The sequence below is a fragment of the Micromys minutus genome, assembly GCF_963924665.1.
Source record: "Micromys minutus genome assembly, chromosome: 8".
In the NCBI taxonomy this organism is placed as follows: domain Eukaryota; kingdom Metazoa; phylum Chordata; class Mammalia; order Rodentia; family Muridae; genus Micromys; species Micromys minutus.
Genome location: NC_137977.1, coordinates 55,376,093 through 55,392,771, shown reverse-complemented (window position 1 = coordinate 55,392,771; position 16,679 = coordinate 55,376,093). Strand labels below are relative to the sequence as shown.

The 16,679-nt window shown below is 43.7% G+C and overlaps 1 protein-coding gene across 1 annotated transcript in view; it reads right to left on the bottom strand.

The window, feature by feature from the left end:
* MBD2 (methyl-CpG binding domain protein 2) overlaps window positions 1-2,256 on the bottom strand; it is a 56,400-nt gene extending 54,144 nt beyond the window's left edge. The window contains exon 1 of the mRNA XM_080920311.1: window positions 1,646-2,256. Within this exon, the coding sequence (XP_080776437.1) occupies window positions 1,646-2,190 (545 nt within the window). The 5' untranslated portion in view covers window positions 2,191-2,256. The remainder of the gene's footprint in view (window positions 1-1,645) is intronic.
* Window positions 2,257-16,679: the final 14,423 nt, after the last annotated feature.

Here is a 16,679-nt window from a genome sequence, read left to right as displayed (position 1 = left end):
AGACAGCAGCAGCAGACTGCCTGCTTAGAAAGGGTTATAGTAAAAGGAAAGACAAAGGAACAGGAATTGTAACAGGACAGAGATGGAAGGAAGGTACCTGAGAATAGGATCACCCTCAGGGATAAAAAAAAATAGTAAACTAATCATTCCAAGCAGCCAGAGAGAATATGTCAGGTCTGAGGACACTGTTCAGTGGCACAGCACTTCCCTGTAGATGTACCCAATCCTGAGTTTGACCAGCAGACTGGCTACTTAGAAAAGGCAATAAATAGTAAAACAAAATACAAAGTAATCAGGAATTGTAACAGGACAGATATGAAACTCAGGTACCTGAGGGAAGGAGCTGTGAGGAAATTGAAACAATGTTGAGGAGGAGGAGGAGGAGGGGAAACCAATATGTTCACATTTATGTTCTATCTCAGCAGCAACTAGAGTCATGTATTTTGATGCATATAATTGTATACAACTTTTTAACCTTTTAAACGTAACTACACGAATTGAAAATATTGTGCATATTTTCCCTGCCCTGGCTAAATGACCAGTAGGAATCTTTCACATTACTCCAACGTCTGCATGACTAACAACTAATTCCTAGACACATATTACACTGGCTGAAAATTGCTCAATCTGTCCACAAGCAGGGCTTCCAAACTACTGCACTTAACACATTTGTACTCTCCTACACACAGGATGGCCACATTTACAAGTGGCCACCTATCTATCACAAATGAAGGACATGAGCAGTATAAACCTAATACTGCAAGATGACAGTCCAGTGAAAAACCTTGAAACATTTCAGATGTCCTAACTTCAGTCCTGGTTGACACTTGGGGAAAGATAGTTACTGCACAGACTGCGTGCGGACTAGACAGTACAGCAGCAGCACCTCTGGCTTTTCCACACCAGATGCCAATGGCACCGGCTCCCCAGGTGAGAACTAAAAATGTCTCCAGACATCACCACATGTTCACTGGGGAACAAATGTTGGTCTGACATTTCCAAAAAGTCTGACAACTTCCGTTGTCAAGAGAGAGAGAGAGAGAGAGAGAGAGAGAGAGAGAGAGAGAGAGAGAGAGAGAGAGAGAGAGAGAGAGAGAGAGAGAGAGAGAGAGAGAATGTACTGCCACGCCAAAGCATTCCAGTTTCTGAAGTTACAAATGCCTACTTTATGTGAAACCTCACTGTATCCTACGAAGTTAACTGAAACTTTGTTCCTGTAAATGGCTAATTCTTCCACATGTGCAAGATTAAACGCACTTCTGATGATGAATCTGGGACATGCTGGGACAGGCGCCAACAGTGACTGGGTTTTACAGTTTCGATGAATTACACCTTCTTTTAACCCTTTCATGGGCTGAACCACCAGCCCCTCCCATTAACCCTGTCTTCGCAAACTATTTTCCCGGAAGCCTTCTACAGAATGTGTCCTGACCTTCCAGACACTTGTGCCCCTCACTTCACTGAGGTCTAACCTCTGCCAAGGGCTTCAGTTCCCACACCCCTCCCCTTTCCAGGCCAGCTCACTCGGTCCTTGTCATAGACCTTCATGACGCTGCTCCGAAGCCACAACCCCGGCCCAGGCCAGCCCTTGACCTCTGACCCCGAACTGACATTTAACCCCACCCTCGCACCCTCAGAGAGGTACCTGAAGTAGTAGACATCGCTCTTGCCAGCACTGAGCCCTGATTTTCGGATCACTTCCTCCTTCTTCCATCCGGGGGGGAGGGCCGGGCAGTCCATCCTCTTCCCGCTCTCCGTGGCCCGGGGTCCCCTGGGCCCCGGCCCCGAGCTCCCCGACGGGAAAGGGACAGGATCCCGCCGGGGGGCGACGCCGCCACCGCTGCCGACGCCGCAGCCGCCCGCGCCGCCGTCGCCGCCAAGGCCGCTGCCGCCACTCTGGGGACGGCCGCGGCCCCGGCCCCGGCCCCGGCCACGGCCCCGACCCCGGCCACGGCCACGGCCACGGCCACAGACGCCGCCGCCCCGGGCCGCCTGCTTCCACCGCCCCCGGCCACGGCCGCCGCCCCGAGCGCCTTCCCTGCGCACGCCGCTCACCGGGGACGGAGCGAGCGCGCTGCCCTGGCCCCCCTGCTCTATGGCGGAGTCGCCGCCAGCGCCGCTGCCGCCCGCCGCGCTCTCCCCCTCCTCCTGCTCCGGGCAGCAGCGGCCTCCCCCCGGGTGCGCGCGCATCCAGCCCCCTCCCCAGCCGGCGCTGCGCTTCTTCCGTAACCGAGCCCTTGGAATCCCGGAGACCCGCCCCGCCCGCAGAGCGGCGCGCGGGGGACGCGCGCAAGCATCATAGAGCGGGCGCGCACAGAGCGGCCCTCCCGCCCGGGGCGTGGCCCCAGCCGCGCCTCTTAGGTCCTCCAAGCTCGAGGCACGGCCATATTGTCTCCGCCTCCTCTGAGCCACGCCCCCTGGCCACCTGCTCCGCCCCCCGCCGCGCCCTTCCGGCCCAACCCCCCACCGGGCAAGGAGAGCGCTGCAGGCTGGACGGTGGAATCCTACTGACCTGTGTCAAGCGTGGCCTGCTACTTTGTTACAAATAGGGTTAACTGTAGCCATCGTGTGAGGTTACCTATGTTTGCTTGTCAATTAAGGAACAAACAAAACATCTGATTTTGTATTGTCAAACTCAGCTGTTCTCTGAATGCAGTAGCAGTGAGCCTCCTGCCCACCAAGGTTTCCCAGGGACTTCAGATTAGAAGAATGAAAACAGAACCCCCTTTGAAATTGTTGTCAGTGTCCTCTGGAGCCTGGAGTCAGGGCTACTGACTCATTCTCTTAGGACTTTTTCAGGGTATAAGGAAGAGGAATATTCATTCATTCGTAAGGGTTTGGCTTTTAGATTTTCAATAGAAGGGCTAAAATCCCCGATTTCATCTGGAATTGACCTCGTTTCAGATCTTTTCTTGATGTAAACCTCCTAGTGTCACATTCAAAACAACAGTGGCCTTTGACCTGGTAACTAAGTATTTATGTGGAAAGTCCATCTGGGTGTAATTCATCTAAGTCAGCCAACTCACTATTCAGGAGTAATTTTAAAGGATAATGGAACATTACTTAGGAAGTTTGATTAAAATTTTAGAAAGTTATGTTTTATTCATATTTGAGAGGTGGAGTTTGCTGTGTTGTCCAACATGGTTTTAAATTCATGGAACCAAGTGATCTCCAGCCTCAGCCTCATGAGCTGTTCTTGTGGTGCTTAGCCAGTTAGGGGTGGTTGACACCAGCTCAGTCAGTCCCTCTCTGACTCCAACTGTTATTGACTGGTAACTATCGCAGATTTCTCCAGTGCTATCAATTAAACTAAACTTCCTTTGTTCTCACAATTACACGACCAGCTTGTCGTCTTACTGGGGGAATTAACTCTATCGAAGCCACCAAGATGTATCTGCAGTCTTTCTGGATTGATCTTGTTTGTTTGTCCCTGGGGTAGTCTGAGGTTTCTTGGGTGGAACTTTTTGTTGGAAGCAATCCCTACGATGTAACTGTGTTGAAAGCAAGAATGTAAGAGAAACTAAGTAATGGCTTTCCTGTCTCTTCAGGGTTTGGGGACATCTTAGTTCCGTTTCTATTGCTCAGGATAAAGACCAGGACCAAAAGCAACTTGGGAAGGAAAGGGTTTATTTGAGTTTACATATTCTGAGTCACAGTCTATTTAGGGAGTCCACGGTATGAACCTGAAGGTAGGTAAAACAAAGGCCGTGGAAGAAGCTGCTTTCTGACTTGCTCTCTGATGGCTTGCTTTCAGGCTAAGCTACCCAAAACCATTAGCCCAGAGGCAACCCTACCCCACCCAACTGGCTGTGGCCTCCCAAATCAATTACTAATCAATAAAATGACAGGTTTGTATACAGCCAGTCTGATATCGGCATTTTCTCAGCCACGGTTTCCTCTTCTCAAATGACTGAAACTCGTGTCAAATTGACAAGAGACTCGCCAAGACAGGGGGGAGGGGACAGCTGGTCTACTTTCCCTGGCCAGGAACCCCTTGTCCCTTTTATCCATCTAGTCTGGCTAATTCACATCCAACTCTTACGAATCTTCCTCGGTGTTTCAGACTTTGCCGTGTTAATCTTTAAGCTTCCTTCTCACCCCAGCCTCTGGCCTCACTCTACCAAATGCAAGTGAGTTGCAGTTTTCACCATGGGACCTTATTATCTAATCGTTGGGTCTCATTTACTACCTGATTAGGGTCATTAGTCCAAATCAAATGAGAAGAAACACAGGTCCGGGTATCTAAATGCTGTTGTCTAGAAGCGGAGTGTAGTTTCATGAGCCTATTTTATTCCATGCATCCTGTACCATTTATAAGGGATGATAGCCACTCTGAGAACATAACTGAGGTCTGCTTTTAATGAAATAAAAAAGCGTGTTCCAAGAATGTGCTACATATTTCTCAGGACACTGAAATGTTATAATTTGTTCCACCTAAACACAGGGAGAAGTAGGCGGGCTACTGGTTTTTGAGAGCACACGGTTTAAAATGAGTGGTATTGGTTCTGTCCATTCATTGGCTATTTCCTCTGATGCCAGGCAGGTCCAGCAGCCAACACTGGAGACACGCTAGTACAGAAGGTGAAGTCTGTGAGCTGGTGAAGAACAAGGCTAAATAATTTCAAGAAAGCACAGCCAACGGAGAGAGGGCTACCTAACAGCACCTGGTACAAAAACTAGGGATGCGGTGCAGGAGTGGAGGCCTGGGGTGGTAAGAAAAGTTTCTATGAACAAAGTGGGGGCTATGGAGAGACAGTGGCGGGCGGGTCACACACAGATTTTCCGGGATGCCAGGGGCTTCAGTTTTGGTGGCAGGAGAGGAAGCCCGGAAGATCGTTCCAGCTTTGAGTGGCAGAAGTACACAGATGGAGCAACCAGGGAAAGCAGAGAGGCAATCAGGCAAACAAAGAGGTTGCGAGCTCGGCTGGACGCTTTCATTTCTGAGGCAGGCTCAGTCTGGTTGAGATGCGATTTCTGACTCAGTTACCACTCTTCCCACATTGCAGTCTTAGCTGGTCCTTTTTTTTTTTTTTTTTTAAGTCTTTTGAGATAGAATTTTACTGTACTGGAGGCTTGTCTGGGGCTCCTAGGATCAAGCCTTTCTCCCCTCAGAGCTTTTGAGGTGGTTTGGATTGATTACAGGTGTCCAGCATTTGTCCCTGCCCTGCCTGATTGCAGGTAGATCATATATCAGAACATTCTGGTGTTTTTCAGGCCAGATTATGGTTCAAAACCACTGTTTGGTATATCAAGTGTTGTTTCAAGGTCCTGAAACCTGAAGATCACTTTCCTTCTCCCGGTAGCATAGGCTTTATTCTTCTCTATATCACCCACCAGCGTTCTCTTACCGGCGGATTACAAGCAGCAGACATTTTTAGAAATGTCAGTCACTTCTTAAACAATTTCCCAGGATCCAGAACTCATCATTTCTTGTTTTCACTCGTTTTTCAGATAATTAACTCGTCCCAGTTGGGAACTGTTCAGTACAAGATCCCTCTGTACTCCTTCCAAGTAGATGGTTATTTTTTTTTAAGTCTTTATTTATACCATGTGTACTTGAAAGTGTCATTAGGCCTTTAACATGTCTCACCAGCAGCACTCTGTTTTCCTTGGAAATTAGGTGAACAGTAGTTACGCCAACTCAGTGAGTCACAAGGCCTGCTAATTAGTGCCGGAGGCAGTCCTTTCGGTTTTTTTCCCCCCACTCTAATGTAGTATCTTACAGTGTCTGCCCTTAGCCTCTGAGCTCAGAGAGGGAGGAGAGGTGATGATATTTTCCTCCCTTAACACAGCCCACTAGCAAAAAAAAAAAAAAAAAAAAAAAAAGGGTACTTTGCCTTCTTTAGTTATTTTGTTACACACAGAAGTACAACTGGAGCTATATTCTAGTCAGCAAAATTGCACAGATCTCAAACCGGTCTGTTTGCCCAGCACTTACCTTCAATCCCTGAATTCATTCTATTGCTTCATAATAAAATATAACACTGTGTATCTCTTTGAAAATTACTTTTTTCTCTGTTGGCTTCATCTCCTCTCTTTACTCAGTAAACAAAGAGGAAATGTTTGAAAGAGCAGATAGTCTTTCAGGGCGACAGCTGGTGTTTTAGTTTTTTTGCCTGAACACCTGGGAGATGGTAAGCAGAGGTCGATGAGACCCTATTATTCAATGAACGGGCCAGATTTCATCCATAATCTTAGGTCTATCTTTGAATTATTTTTTTACCCCTAAAATAAACTAGCAAAGTCTTTGACATTGAAGAAAACCAAAAATCTTCAAATTTGGCTACAACTTCAGGATGGTGGTAAGTGTACATGTATCTTAGGTTTTGAGCAACTTTGCTACTAATAATTTTAGACTCTTCATCCGGCCCCAGAGGAAGCTACTGTGTTCTCCATTGGAAGACCAGACCTTCTTTAGCTGAGACTTGATGACAGTTGCTTGCCTCCGGGCATCCGTTGCTGTTACGTCTTCTGCAGGGAAGTCTGTCCTCTGGGTGGACGATGGGAACAACTGTGACTCAGCAGCTTTGTCTGGCCCTATCTGGGGCAGACACATGGCTTGGCAGCACGGAAGAGTCACACCAAACTCTCTTCCTTGCCCTCCTCCATTGCAAGGACTAGAGACCGTGAATGCTTTTCCCACTGTAGCTTAGATCTGCAGCTCAGGCAGGAAAAGGGAGAGAGTGCGGTGGGGATGGGGTGGGGTGGGGAATGTTTACCTTTCAGTTCAAAGTTAGACATGGTGGCACGGCCCTTCTTCCTTGTGTCGCTGGAGTAATGTAGACACGATTTCTGACATGTGTTTCATGTGCGACAACCTTTTTGTAACTGTGACGTGAAGAAGACCACAAAGATAAAAGACTGTGCCACCTACCACCCACCCCCGGCCCCAGAAGCTACAAGAGAGCAGAAACAAAGAAGAACGGGTAACATTATAAAGCTGTGGCCAGGGGCTGGCAGCTATGAAGACTTCTTGTTATCTGAGAACCTAGACCATGGACACGCTCAGCAGAACACATGACTTGATAACTTGCAATTTCCACCCTCCCTGACTGTGAAAGCTACTACACTGTGGTCCAGACAGTTCTCTGGTGTGAGGCCCTGAGGCATTAGCAGAACAGAGAAGGTTTTCCTTCACCCCTAGATGGGAGCAAAAAGAATGTTCTCTAACCTCCCATGTTGGTGCATTGAAAGATCCATCTTCAGAGACTGGGGTATTAAAAATGACCTTTGAACTTGATTGTGTCACAGCAATTGTCCTCAACTGCAGAGACCACCCCTTCCTATTGTTATCTTTACAAACAAGATACACAACAAGCTTACCTTCCTCTCTAACCAAAGCTTCCAGCATGAATTTTTCTTTTCAGTGATGTCACTCTTTGAAGCCATCACATATAGGCACAGTAGATGACCACCACCTTATCTCGCTTCACAACTAATTAGCTGTGATACTTTAGGACAGAAGGAAAGGATGCCAACATAACGTGGGAATGGCAGCGTTAGGCGGTGAGCAGATCAAGCAACTCCAGAGTACACCAAGCACAGACGTTGCTATTACTCCACCAGACACAGGCAGCAGGGATGCCTCGCCCTCTGTAGGTGGGAACCAACACTAGTGACAGACTGTTGTCCACAGGTAAAGTTTGACACCAGTGATTTGACTTCCGGGAAGAGGAAACCATCCACAATAGAAAGCTGGCTTAACTTGATGAGTATTTGTGTGATAATTTTCTCTGCATTTTATACAAATGTGGTCAGCCTTTATAAGTAATAAAAGCCATAAACATGCGGTGTCACATGCTTAAATGACCATGAGAATAATCGTTTAACCGGAGTTATGGCTCTTTAATAATTTATCATTTTTTCCTATCAAGGTAATATGCACCTTTTGCAAATTTGAGGGGAAAGACAGTCCCACATCCTTCATATTCAGAGAGTTCTAAGACAATGATATTTCTCTCTTGTGATTTTTATATTTTGATTTTTCTTTTTTTCCCTCTTTTGAGATTGTACCATAATTAAACTGTTTCCTCTTTCCCTTACCTCCTCCAAACTCTACCATATGAATACCTCTTAAGTCTTTAATTGTTGATACATATGTATATATATGAATATCATTTATACGTGTGTATAGGTACATGCATGTATGAGTACACATTCCTAAATATGTAAATGTAACCTGCTCCATCTGTACGATAGTACTTGTGTGCACAAATTTTCAGAGCTTCCTGAATGTAGTTTCTAGCTTTTCTAGGAGACACATTCACATTGTCGGCCCAGATGGAAAAATGTTATTTAGAGTACTGAAGTGCATTTATGCACCGACATACTTGTATTGTAGGTATTTTTACCTAAGCAGTTAGTACTATGATTCCTTATGACTTTTTCAGACACCCTTACTGTTACTTTACCCTGCAATTACTCCAGGTTCTGTGCTCTGAAGTTATGTTCTCTGAAGATCTGGAGCTGAGAACCCATAGATAAGATAGAACACACACTGTTTGTCTTTCTGGATCTGAGTTACTTCACACAATATGATCCAACTAACCGTTTAATTCAGGATTTTGTGTTTCTTTATAGTTTTGTTTATTTCAAGATATTTTATTTTCTTTGAAGCCGTCCTAGATGAGAATGTGTCTAAGATCGCTCTCTCTGGAGCTCTTGGTGTATGGAAGAAGCCATTTCCTTGTGCATGTTGATTCTGTATCCTGGGACCCCGCTGGATCTGTTTATCCTTTCTAGAAATTTTCTGTCACACTTTTTGGGATCTCTTAGATACAATATGTCATCTGTAAACAGGAATTTTTGACTTCTGTTTTTACAATATTTGTGCCTTTAATTTCTTCCTTGTGGCTCCAGCTAGAGCTTTGAACACATTATTGAAAAGAAATAGGGATAGTGAACAGCCCTGTCACAATATTGATTTCAGTGGAACTGCTTCAGGTTCTTGGGGGTTTTTTGTTTGTTTGTTTGTTTTTGTTTTGTTTTTTTCCCATTTAGCGTGATGTACACTGTCAGCTTCTCACATTTAACTTTATTATATTGAACTATATTCCCTCCTATGCTACTTTCTCTATGATGTTTATCAAGATGTCCTGTAGAATTTTGTCAAAGACTTTCTCATTATCTATTGAGATGATTATGTGATGTTTATCTTTAAGTTAGTTGATGTGTTTTATTTTTTTTTAATTTAGTTTCTAAGACCTGTTTTGGCTGCCCCTTCCTCTGCCATTGCTTTCCAGCTGTCTTGGATACCTTATTTCTGGGACAGTTTGTCAAGTGCAGATGTGCACCCAACTCTAGCTCATTCTCTAGAAGATGTTTCTGCACATTCTATTCAGTTTCTTCAGTATTGTTGTTTTTGGTGGTTTGACTGAAAATAGCTCCAATGGGCTCACATGTTGGAAAAGTTGATCCCCAGTTAGAGAAACTGCTTAGAAAAGTTGGGAGATATGATTTTGTTGGACATAGGCCACTGGGGATGGGCTTTGAGGTTTCAAAAAACTATTCTGTTCCCAGTGAGCACTCTCTGCCTCCTCTTTATAGTTCAAGATATGAGCTCTTAGCTGCTCAGCCTCCAGTTGCCTTCTAAGTCCTTGCCACTATCATGGACTCTAATCCTTTAAAACCATAAGCCCCAAAGAAACTCTTGTTTTAATAAGTTTCTTTGGTCATGGTATTTTAGCACAGCAATAAAAAAGTCACCACAGTACACCTTCTCACTAAGTCTGGAAGGAACTGGCTCGTGCCTTCTAATAAGCTCATGAATTAAGCAGCACTGTCAAGATGATCTTACTAGGGATTCTTCATAGCAGTGTTCCATACTCAGTGTGAGCGCTGCTGGCTGGAGTCTCCAAAACACGCTAGGACTGCGGGCACCGGTCTATCCCTCCTGAATTGTGACGATGGTTAGAAATTAAAGAAATTAAGAAATGACATCCAAAGTGTGTGTGTGTGTGTGTGTGTGTGTGTGTGTGTGTGTGTGTGTGGTGTATGTTTAAGATGTCATAAGGCTAGATATAACACAGTGTGAGAGCTGCACAGGATGGTCACTGACAGGCAAAGGTTAATGTATTGATTTACTTGATTAGGACCATGCTGTCTATAGTTTCTCTCTATCTCTTAACTTTTGTTATGTTGTCCAGAATAATCAAGGAAGAAACAGGCTGGGCAAGCATAGCAAGATGTCAGAAAGGAAGACAAGGAAGAAGGAACTGAACCTCAAAGATGCTTTCTTTCTCAAATTCATCTTTTCCTCTGTGTCTTCACGGCTACAAGTCACGAGAAGCATGAAGACAAGAAAGCATTCACAAGAGTGGAAAATCATTGTCCCCCTGAGTGGTATAATTCAAAATCTTGTATTAAAGCATGTTTGGGCAAGAAGTTTGGGAAGTATTCAGATGAATTAAGACTGAGAATAACCAGATATATTTAGTTTTATAAAATAAAAAGACGAGATACTGAAATGATAGTTCAGTAGCTTTTTTTTTTAATTTTTAAAGGCAGGGTCTTTCTTTAAAGCCCTGGCTCTCCTGGAACTCATTACATAGAACAGGATAGCCCTGGAACTCACAGAGATCTGTAGGTTGACTTCAACGTGATACATGAGTGGACAGGGACAAAGTTTTGGTAAGGCAGAAGAGAAGGAAAAGCAGGAGATCCAAGAAAGGGCAACATGGAAGCAGATGTTTCTCTCTGCACATCTTTATATGGGTTATGAATATTTTATAAGGGATGGGATTGTACAGGATTATTTGATTTATCTAGGTGGGCAAATTATATCATACCAATTGGATAAGAGTACTGTGGTGTATTCCTTGACGTGGTGACTTAATTGAGTTCAAAAGAGGGTGTGGTGGCGGGACGCACAAAGCCCATGAGAATTGGAATGTGTGTGTGTACAAGGCTTGGCAACAACCCACCAAGGGAAAATGAGCGAAAACAGTGCACCTGGATAAAAAGCATCTAGGGCAAGTAGAGTGGACTGCCTGGGAAGGGAACTGAGTGGAGAGGGCGGCTTACACATTCTATGGCAGAGCAGAGGCCAGGTCCACACATTCCATGTGGCCCTAAGGGTGCCAGCACTAGCAGGGAATAAAAGGTTATGGTTCTTTTATATTTACCGCAATAGAGATCCAGCTACCTCTGCTTCCAGAGTGCTGGGGTTAAAGGTGTGCGCCACCATACTCACCATATTTCAGCAATGAAAAGCTAGTCTGGGGAAAGACGTTCATGTATTTAAAAAGAAACACAAGCTTAGTAGAGTCTAGTTTTTATCTAATTTTGCTTTGACATGAAATCATTGTTGATGTCAAAAATCTGTGGATACAATATAAAACACAAACATCTTAAGATCATCATGACAATGTAAAATTGTTCTTTGTCAAAAAAAAAAATTTAGAGATGGCTCAGTGGGTAAAGGTGCTTGTTCATCTGAGTCCAATCCCCAGGTCCTACATGGTAGGAAGAACGAACCAATTCCCCGAAGTTGTTGTCTTCTGATCTACACACACACATGCACAGGAACATGTGTAATAAAAAGAAGACATTTCATTGTAGATTATATGCCATTAAATCAGACCATCTTTTAGCTGAGAAGCTAAAATTGAAGGTCATGGACCACATTTGGAGAAAGAGGGAAGAGGCCAAATGCCGGATCTACATCTAGGGAGACTTAGATGAATAAGGAAGGTTGACTGTCTAGTTCAACAATGTCAAAGGAAAGTATATCAAAAAGCCCTTAGAGGTTGGGGGTGCTGAAAATCAGTGATAATTACAAAGAACACTAGAGAAAAAAACAGACCAACATTAACTTCAGGGTAAAAGAAAATAACTATAATCCAGGCCATAATTTTAGAGTATTCTACAACACAAAGTAATATGCAAATGTTTTAATCAAAACATTCTAGGAAGGTGAACCTACTGCAAAGTGACCAGATAAAGAAGTAGCTATTGCTGCCCCTAGAGAGGGGAACACAAGGGTGGGCCAGGGACCATCTATTTTCCTTACATTTAGTAAAGCTTTTAACTCATTAAGAGCATGTGCATCTAATATTTTACCAAAAATACAGTAATTTGAGTGGTTTGTATGGAGATACATGCTTATAATCTCAGAGTGTGGGAGAAGATCAAAAGGACAGGGATGTGTGGTCTGACTCAAATACACAGTGAAGCAAAGGCTAGCCCAGGTTGTATAAGACCCTCCCTAAAAATTGAAAGGAAAGAAGGCAGGAATGAAGGAAAAAAGGAAGGAAGTGAGGGAAGGAGGGAGGGAGGGAGGAAGGAAGGAAGGAAGGAAAAAATAAAGGGAAGGAGGAAGGGAGAGAGAGAGGGAGAGAGAAAGGGAGGGAAGGTCAAAATAAGACTTGGCTTGTGGTACTCTAGTTCACAAATTCATGAAATCAAACATAATTGCCATTTTCCCCAAGAGCTTATCATATGCCAGTCCTTGGAGTGGATATTTTTCATGTCATCCTCAGGTTACAGATAAAGATATTAAGGTAACCAGATGTTTAATCACCCTTTAGAGACTCTGCCACTGGTAAGCAAGCTGCAGTGAACCAGCAAAGGTCCATCTGGTTTTGAAACATGAGCCCTTTGTATTCACACACACACACACACACACACACACACACACACACACACACACTGGCGTAATACAGCCTTCCTTTGTTAATATGTAATTTTTATGTCTTGCACATGTTAATGTCTTATTCCCCATGTGAGCTCTCTGAACTTGTGAGGTCCTTATTTCAGCATTTTCAGCAAGTGACTTACAATACCATTTGAGTCCCTAGTGGGTAATTTTGAAGGACTCTAGTTTCAGAAATAGTGCTCAGCAACAATTCTGAGCTGCAAGTGTGGTTTGGTTGGCTGGTTCTTCCGTTAGGTTTTTTTTTTTTTTTTTTTTTTTTTTTTTTTTTTTTTTTTTTTCCATCAGTTTGCTTGTTCAGTACTGACTGCTTGCCTGTGTTTATTGACAAGTTTGATAGCATGGCGTTCAGGCAGGAAAAGCAATGTTCAATGTTTGTAAATTCCACATCAAGAGAGCCAGTAGTAAAACTGCTGCCCTTGTAGTGGTTAAAGCTTGCTCTTTCAGGCCCCATCCTTCCTGGAGCCACCCTTTCCAGAGCTTGTCAGGGAGAAGCTATGTCAGCTCAGGAAAATCATGATGATAACAGTGGTTGGAAAGATTACAATTTTCGGGGAGCTGTTTTTAAAGACATATAAACAGAAGGGTTTCCAAAATGATTTTGAGTGACTAACAATTTTTTTTTAATTCATGGTTTAAAAAAATCAATTAAGAAACAAATGTTTTGGTATTTTCTTTCCTTGCTTTTCTAGTTTGGTTTGGTTGGTCTGTTTTGTTTTATTTTTCTGGATAGGGTTTGCTCTGTGTAGCTCTGGCTATCCTAGAACTCACTATGCAGACCAGGCTGGCCTTGAGCTTAGAGATTCACCTGCCTTTGCCTCCAGAGTACTGAGATTAAAGGTGTGCATCATCACTGCCTGGTTTTTAAAACAATGTTTTAAGATGGGCCTGGTGTATTGGCTGGTTTTGTGTCAACTTGACACAAGCTGGAGTTATCACAGAGAAAGGAGCCTCAGTTGAGGAAATGCCTCCATGAGATCCAGCTGTAAGGCATTTTCTCTACTAGTGATCAAGGAGGGAGGGCCCAGTCCTTTGTGGGTGGTGCCATTCCTGGGCTGGTAGACCTGTGTTCTATAAGAAAGCAAGCTGAGCAAGTCACAGGAAGCAAGCCAGTAAGTGACATCCCTCCATGGCCTCTGCTTCAGCTCCTGCTTCCTGATCTGCTTGGGTTCCAGTCCTGACTTCCTTTGGTGATGAACAGCAATATGGAAGTGTAAGCTGAATAAACCCTTTCCTCCCCAACTTGCTTCTTAGTCATGATGTTTGTGCAGGAATAGAAACCCTGACTAAGATACCTGGTCTGTGACCTTAACTATTCAGGAGGCTATAAAGAGAAGAATATGAAGACTCATAGATTTAATTCATTAATTAGCTAGTCAGCTATTAATTTTTGAGACATGGTCTTTCTTTATAGCCCTGGCTATCCTGTCACTTGCCACAGATCTGCTGTGGTCAGCATATAGACTCTGACTTTCTACCTGTGGATAGGTAGGGAAGACTTTCTCATATTGTATTGCCGATTGTTGATTCTTTTGACCTAGCTTTTCCCTCTCTAAACGCTGGTTCATATTTCTACATGTCTGAACATAAAATGGTGGCAATAGAAATATTGTTACAACACATGTGTCCCATTGTGAAACGTTATATCTATATCTATATCTATCTATCTATATATATATATATATATATATATATAATTCAATAAAATACATTAAGTATATTTTCTTGAAATAATGAAAAGAAAATTCAACTACCATATCCATGATGTTTAAATTCTTTTAAAATTTAGTGTTCATGATATCAAACACTAGATAACCATTGCTGAGAATTCTAACTACACAATTGATTCATGATATTCACAACATAGGAGTGTTTGATACGATTCAATATGTAGTTAAGCGAACAAGACAACACTTAGTAACAGTAATTATTTGAATTGACCTAGAAATCTAATATAACTATATATAAATTTATACAGTATACACAAATCTCCTTTGAGGGGGACACTAACCACATGTTCAAACTTCTAGAAGAATTATGTTTCTCATAAGTTCATGTCTCAGCTAAGCATGAGGAGATGGGGAGAAAGAACTAGTAAATAGCTCCAGAGGAGCAGCTCAGCAGAAAACCAGACTCAAGAGCAGCTTTCCTGCTTCCTGTTCTTGTTGACTGCCTTCCTGTGGGGCTCTGGTAGTGTGAGCAGCAAGTGAGATGGGTTCTTTGAGAAGCAAACTCTTGTATTAATTCGTCTTTAGGGGCCCTTTTCTTTTGTCGGCTAAAAATTTTGTAGACAGCTGAGCATTCCCAGGGGTATTCCTGTGTATTATCTTTATGAAACAAACTGAGTGTGTTCCCAAATGCTCCTGTCTACCACTGGAGCTGTGAGCACGGTTTGCAGGTGTGCTCACCCAAGCATGTGCACGAGAGAGCCAGAAGCCTACACTCTCTTCCTCTATAGCTCTCCAACTTACTTGCTTATTTTGAGACTGAATCTGGAGCCTGCCATTTAGTGTGGCCTAGCTGGCCAGTGGATCTCTGAGTCCGGTCGTCCCTGTCCCCAGCACTTGATGTTACAGATGCACTATGGGGGATGGGTATCTGAACTTAGTTTCTCATCATTGTGTGGCAAACACTTTGCCCACTGAACCACTTTAACCTTAATCTTCAGCTGAGCACATCCCAAAAAATGTATCTACTGTCTTAACTTCCTGAACTATGACCTTAGAATGTACTGCCTATATAAGCATGCTTAGAAGAGTGCCTAATGCTAAATGCTTTCCTATAGAAACATATATTCGCTGTCAAGGGCGGATCCCAATGTGTCTCATCATTTTAGAAATGACTCCCATGCTCCTTCTTACCAGCCGCAGGCAGTGCATCTTTCTCCAGCCTTCCTTTCCTTGGCTATGCCTGGTCTAGTTTTTCACTCATAAAGATGAGAATCCATTTTGTTTGGTTACAGTTGCAGCAACCCGAAAGACTATTTCAAAGGCATTTGCTTTACTGAGATTAAAAAGTCCTTGTTTCCCCCCCCCCATAAATCTTTTTTTCCAAATTACTGTGTCCTCTACATTAGAAACAGCCTTGATTGAGTTTCCACAAAGATAACTCTGATTCTCTTGAAAAACCTTCGACTTCCTTATTATTTTCTTCTGGATTAGGAATCACTCTGATTTCCAATTAATACATTGGCCATGTTGGGACTGGACAATGTGGGCTTACTCAAGCCAGGTTGTCACGTGTTTGTGTGTTTCTCTCCTGATTCATCACACAGTAGCAAAGCCCCGTAGCACTTCTGCAATGTGACCTTTCGATAAAAGGCCCTTTGCCTGCCATAACTTATATCTGGTACTGTATCTGCCTCCTGTGTGTTATCATTTGAGCACCACAGTCTACACCATTGTGAGGCCACGCACCAGCTGAACTTGTGAGGCTTGGGAGCTGTGGCTACAAACTGTGTTGCTGGTGATGTACTTGAAGAGCCACCGAGTGCCAGGGCACATGGTCCTCGTTCTCCTAATATTTCTGCTCTGTACCCCCTCATCCTGGTGTCCCTTTGTCCTGAAACAACTTTTATAATTTAGTTATATCTACCAAGTCTGAGAACAAGACTGTTGGCATCACCTCTATGAGCTAAGGCTACACAGATGCTCGCTTTCAGTGATATGTGATAACCCAGCGTCGAGCAGTTACTTCTTCTCAGTGTAAACACCCCTTCCTGGAAGGGGAGGTGGGGAAGAGTCGCTGAAACTCAGGAAGCTCATAAAACTTTGATTCAGGCTCAGGAGGCTCAGACAAATTCTAAGATGCACAAGATCTATCCCCAAGATTATGACAGCGGTAAGCAATCTCTTGGCGAGGGAAGTCTCTCAGGAGCTGCCTGCAAACTGGGCAGGGAGTCGGCCGAGTTTGAGTCTCTCATGCTTCCTTAAGTTACCTCTCACCCATGCTCCTGTGAGTGACCCCAGTAAACGGACTGGTTGACCAAGAGGTACTTCAATGGCACCTTCTTTGGCCTACAATCAGT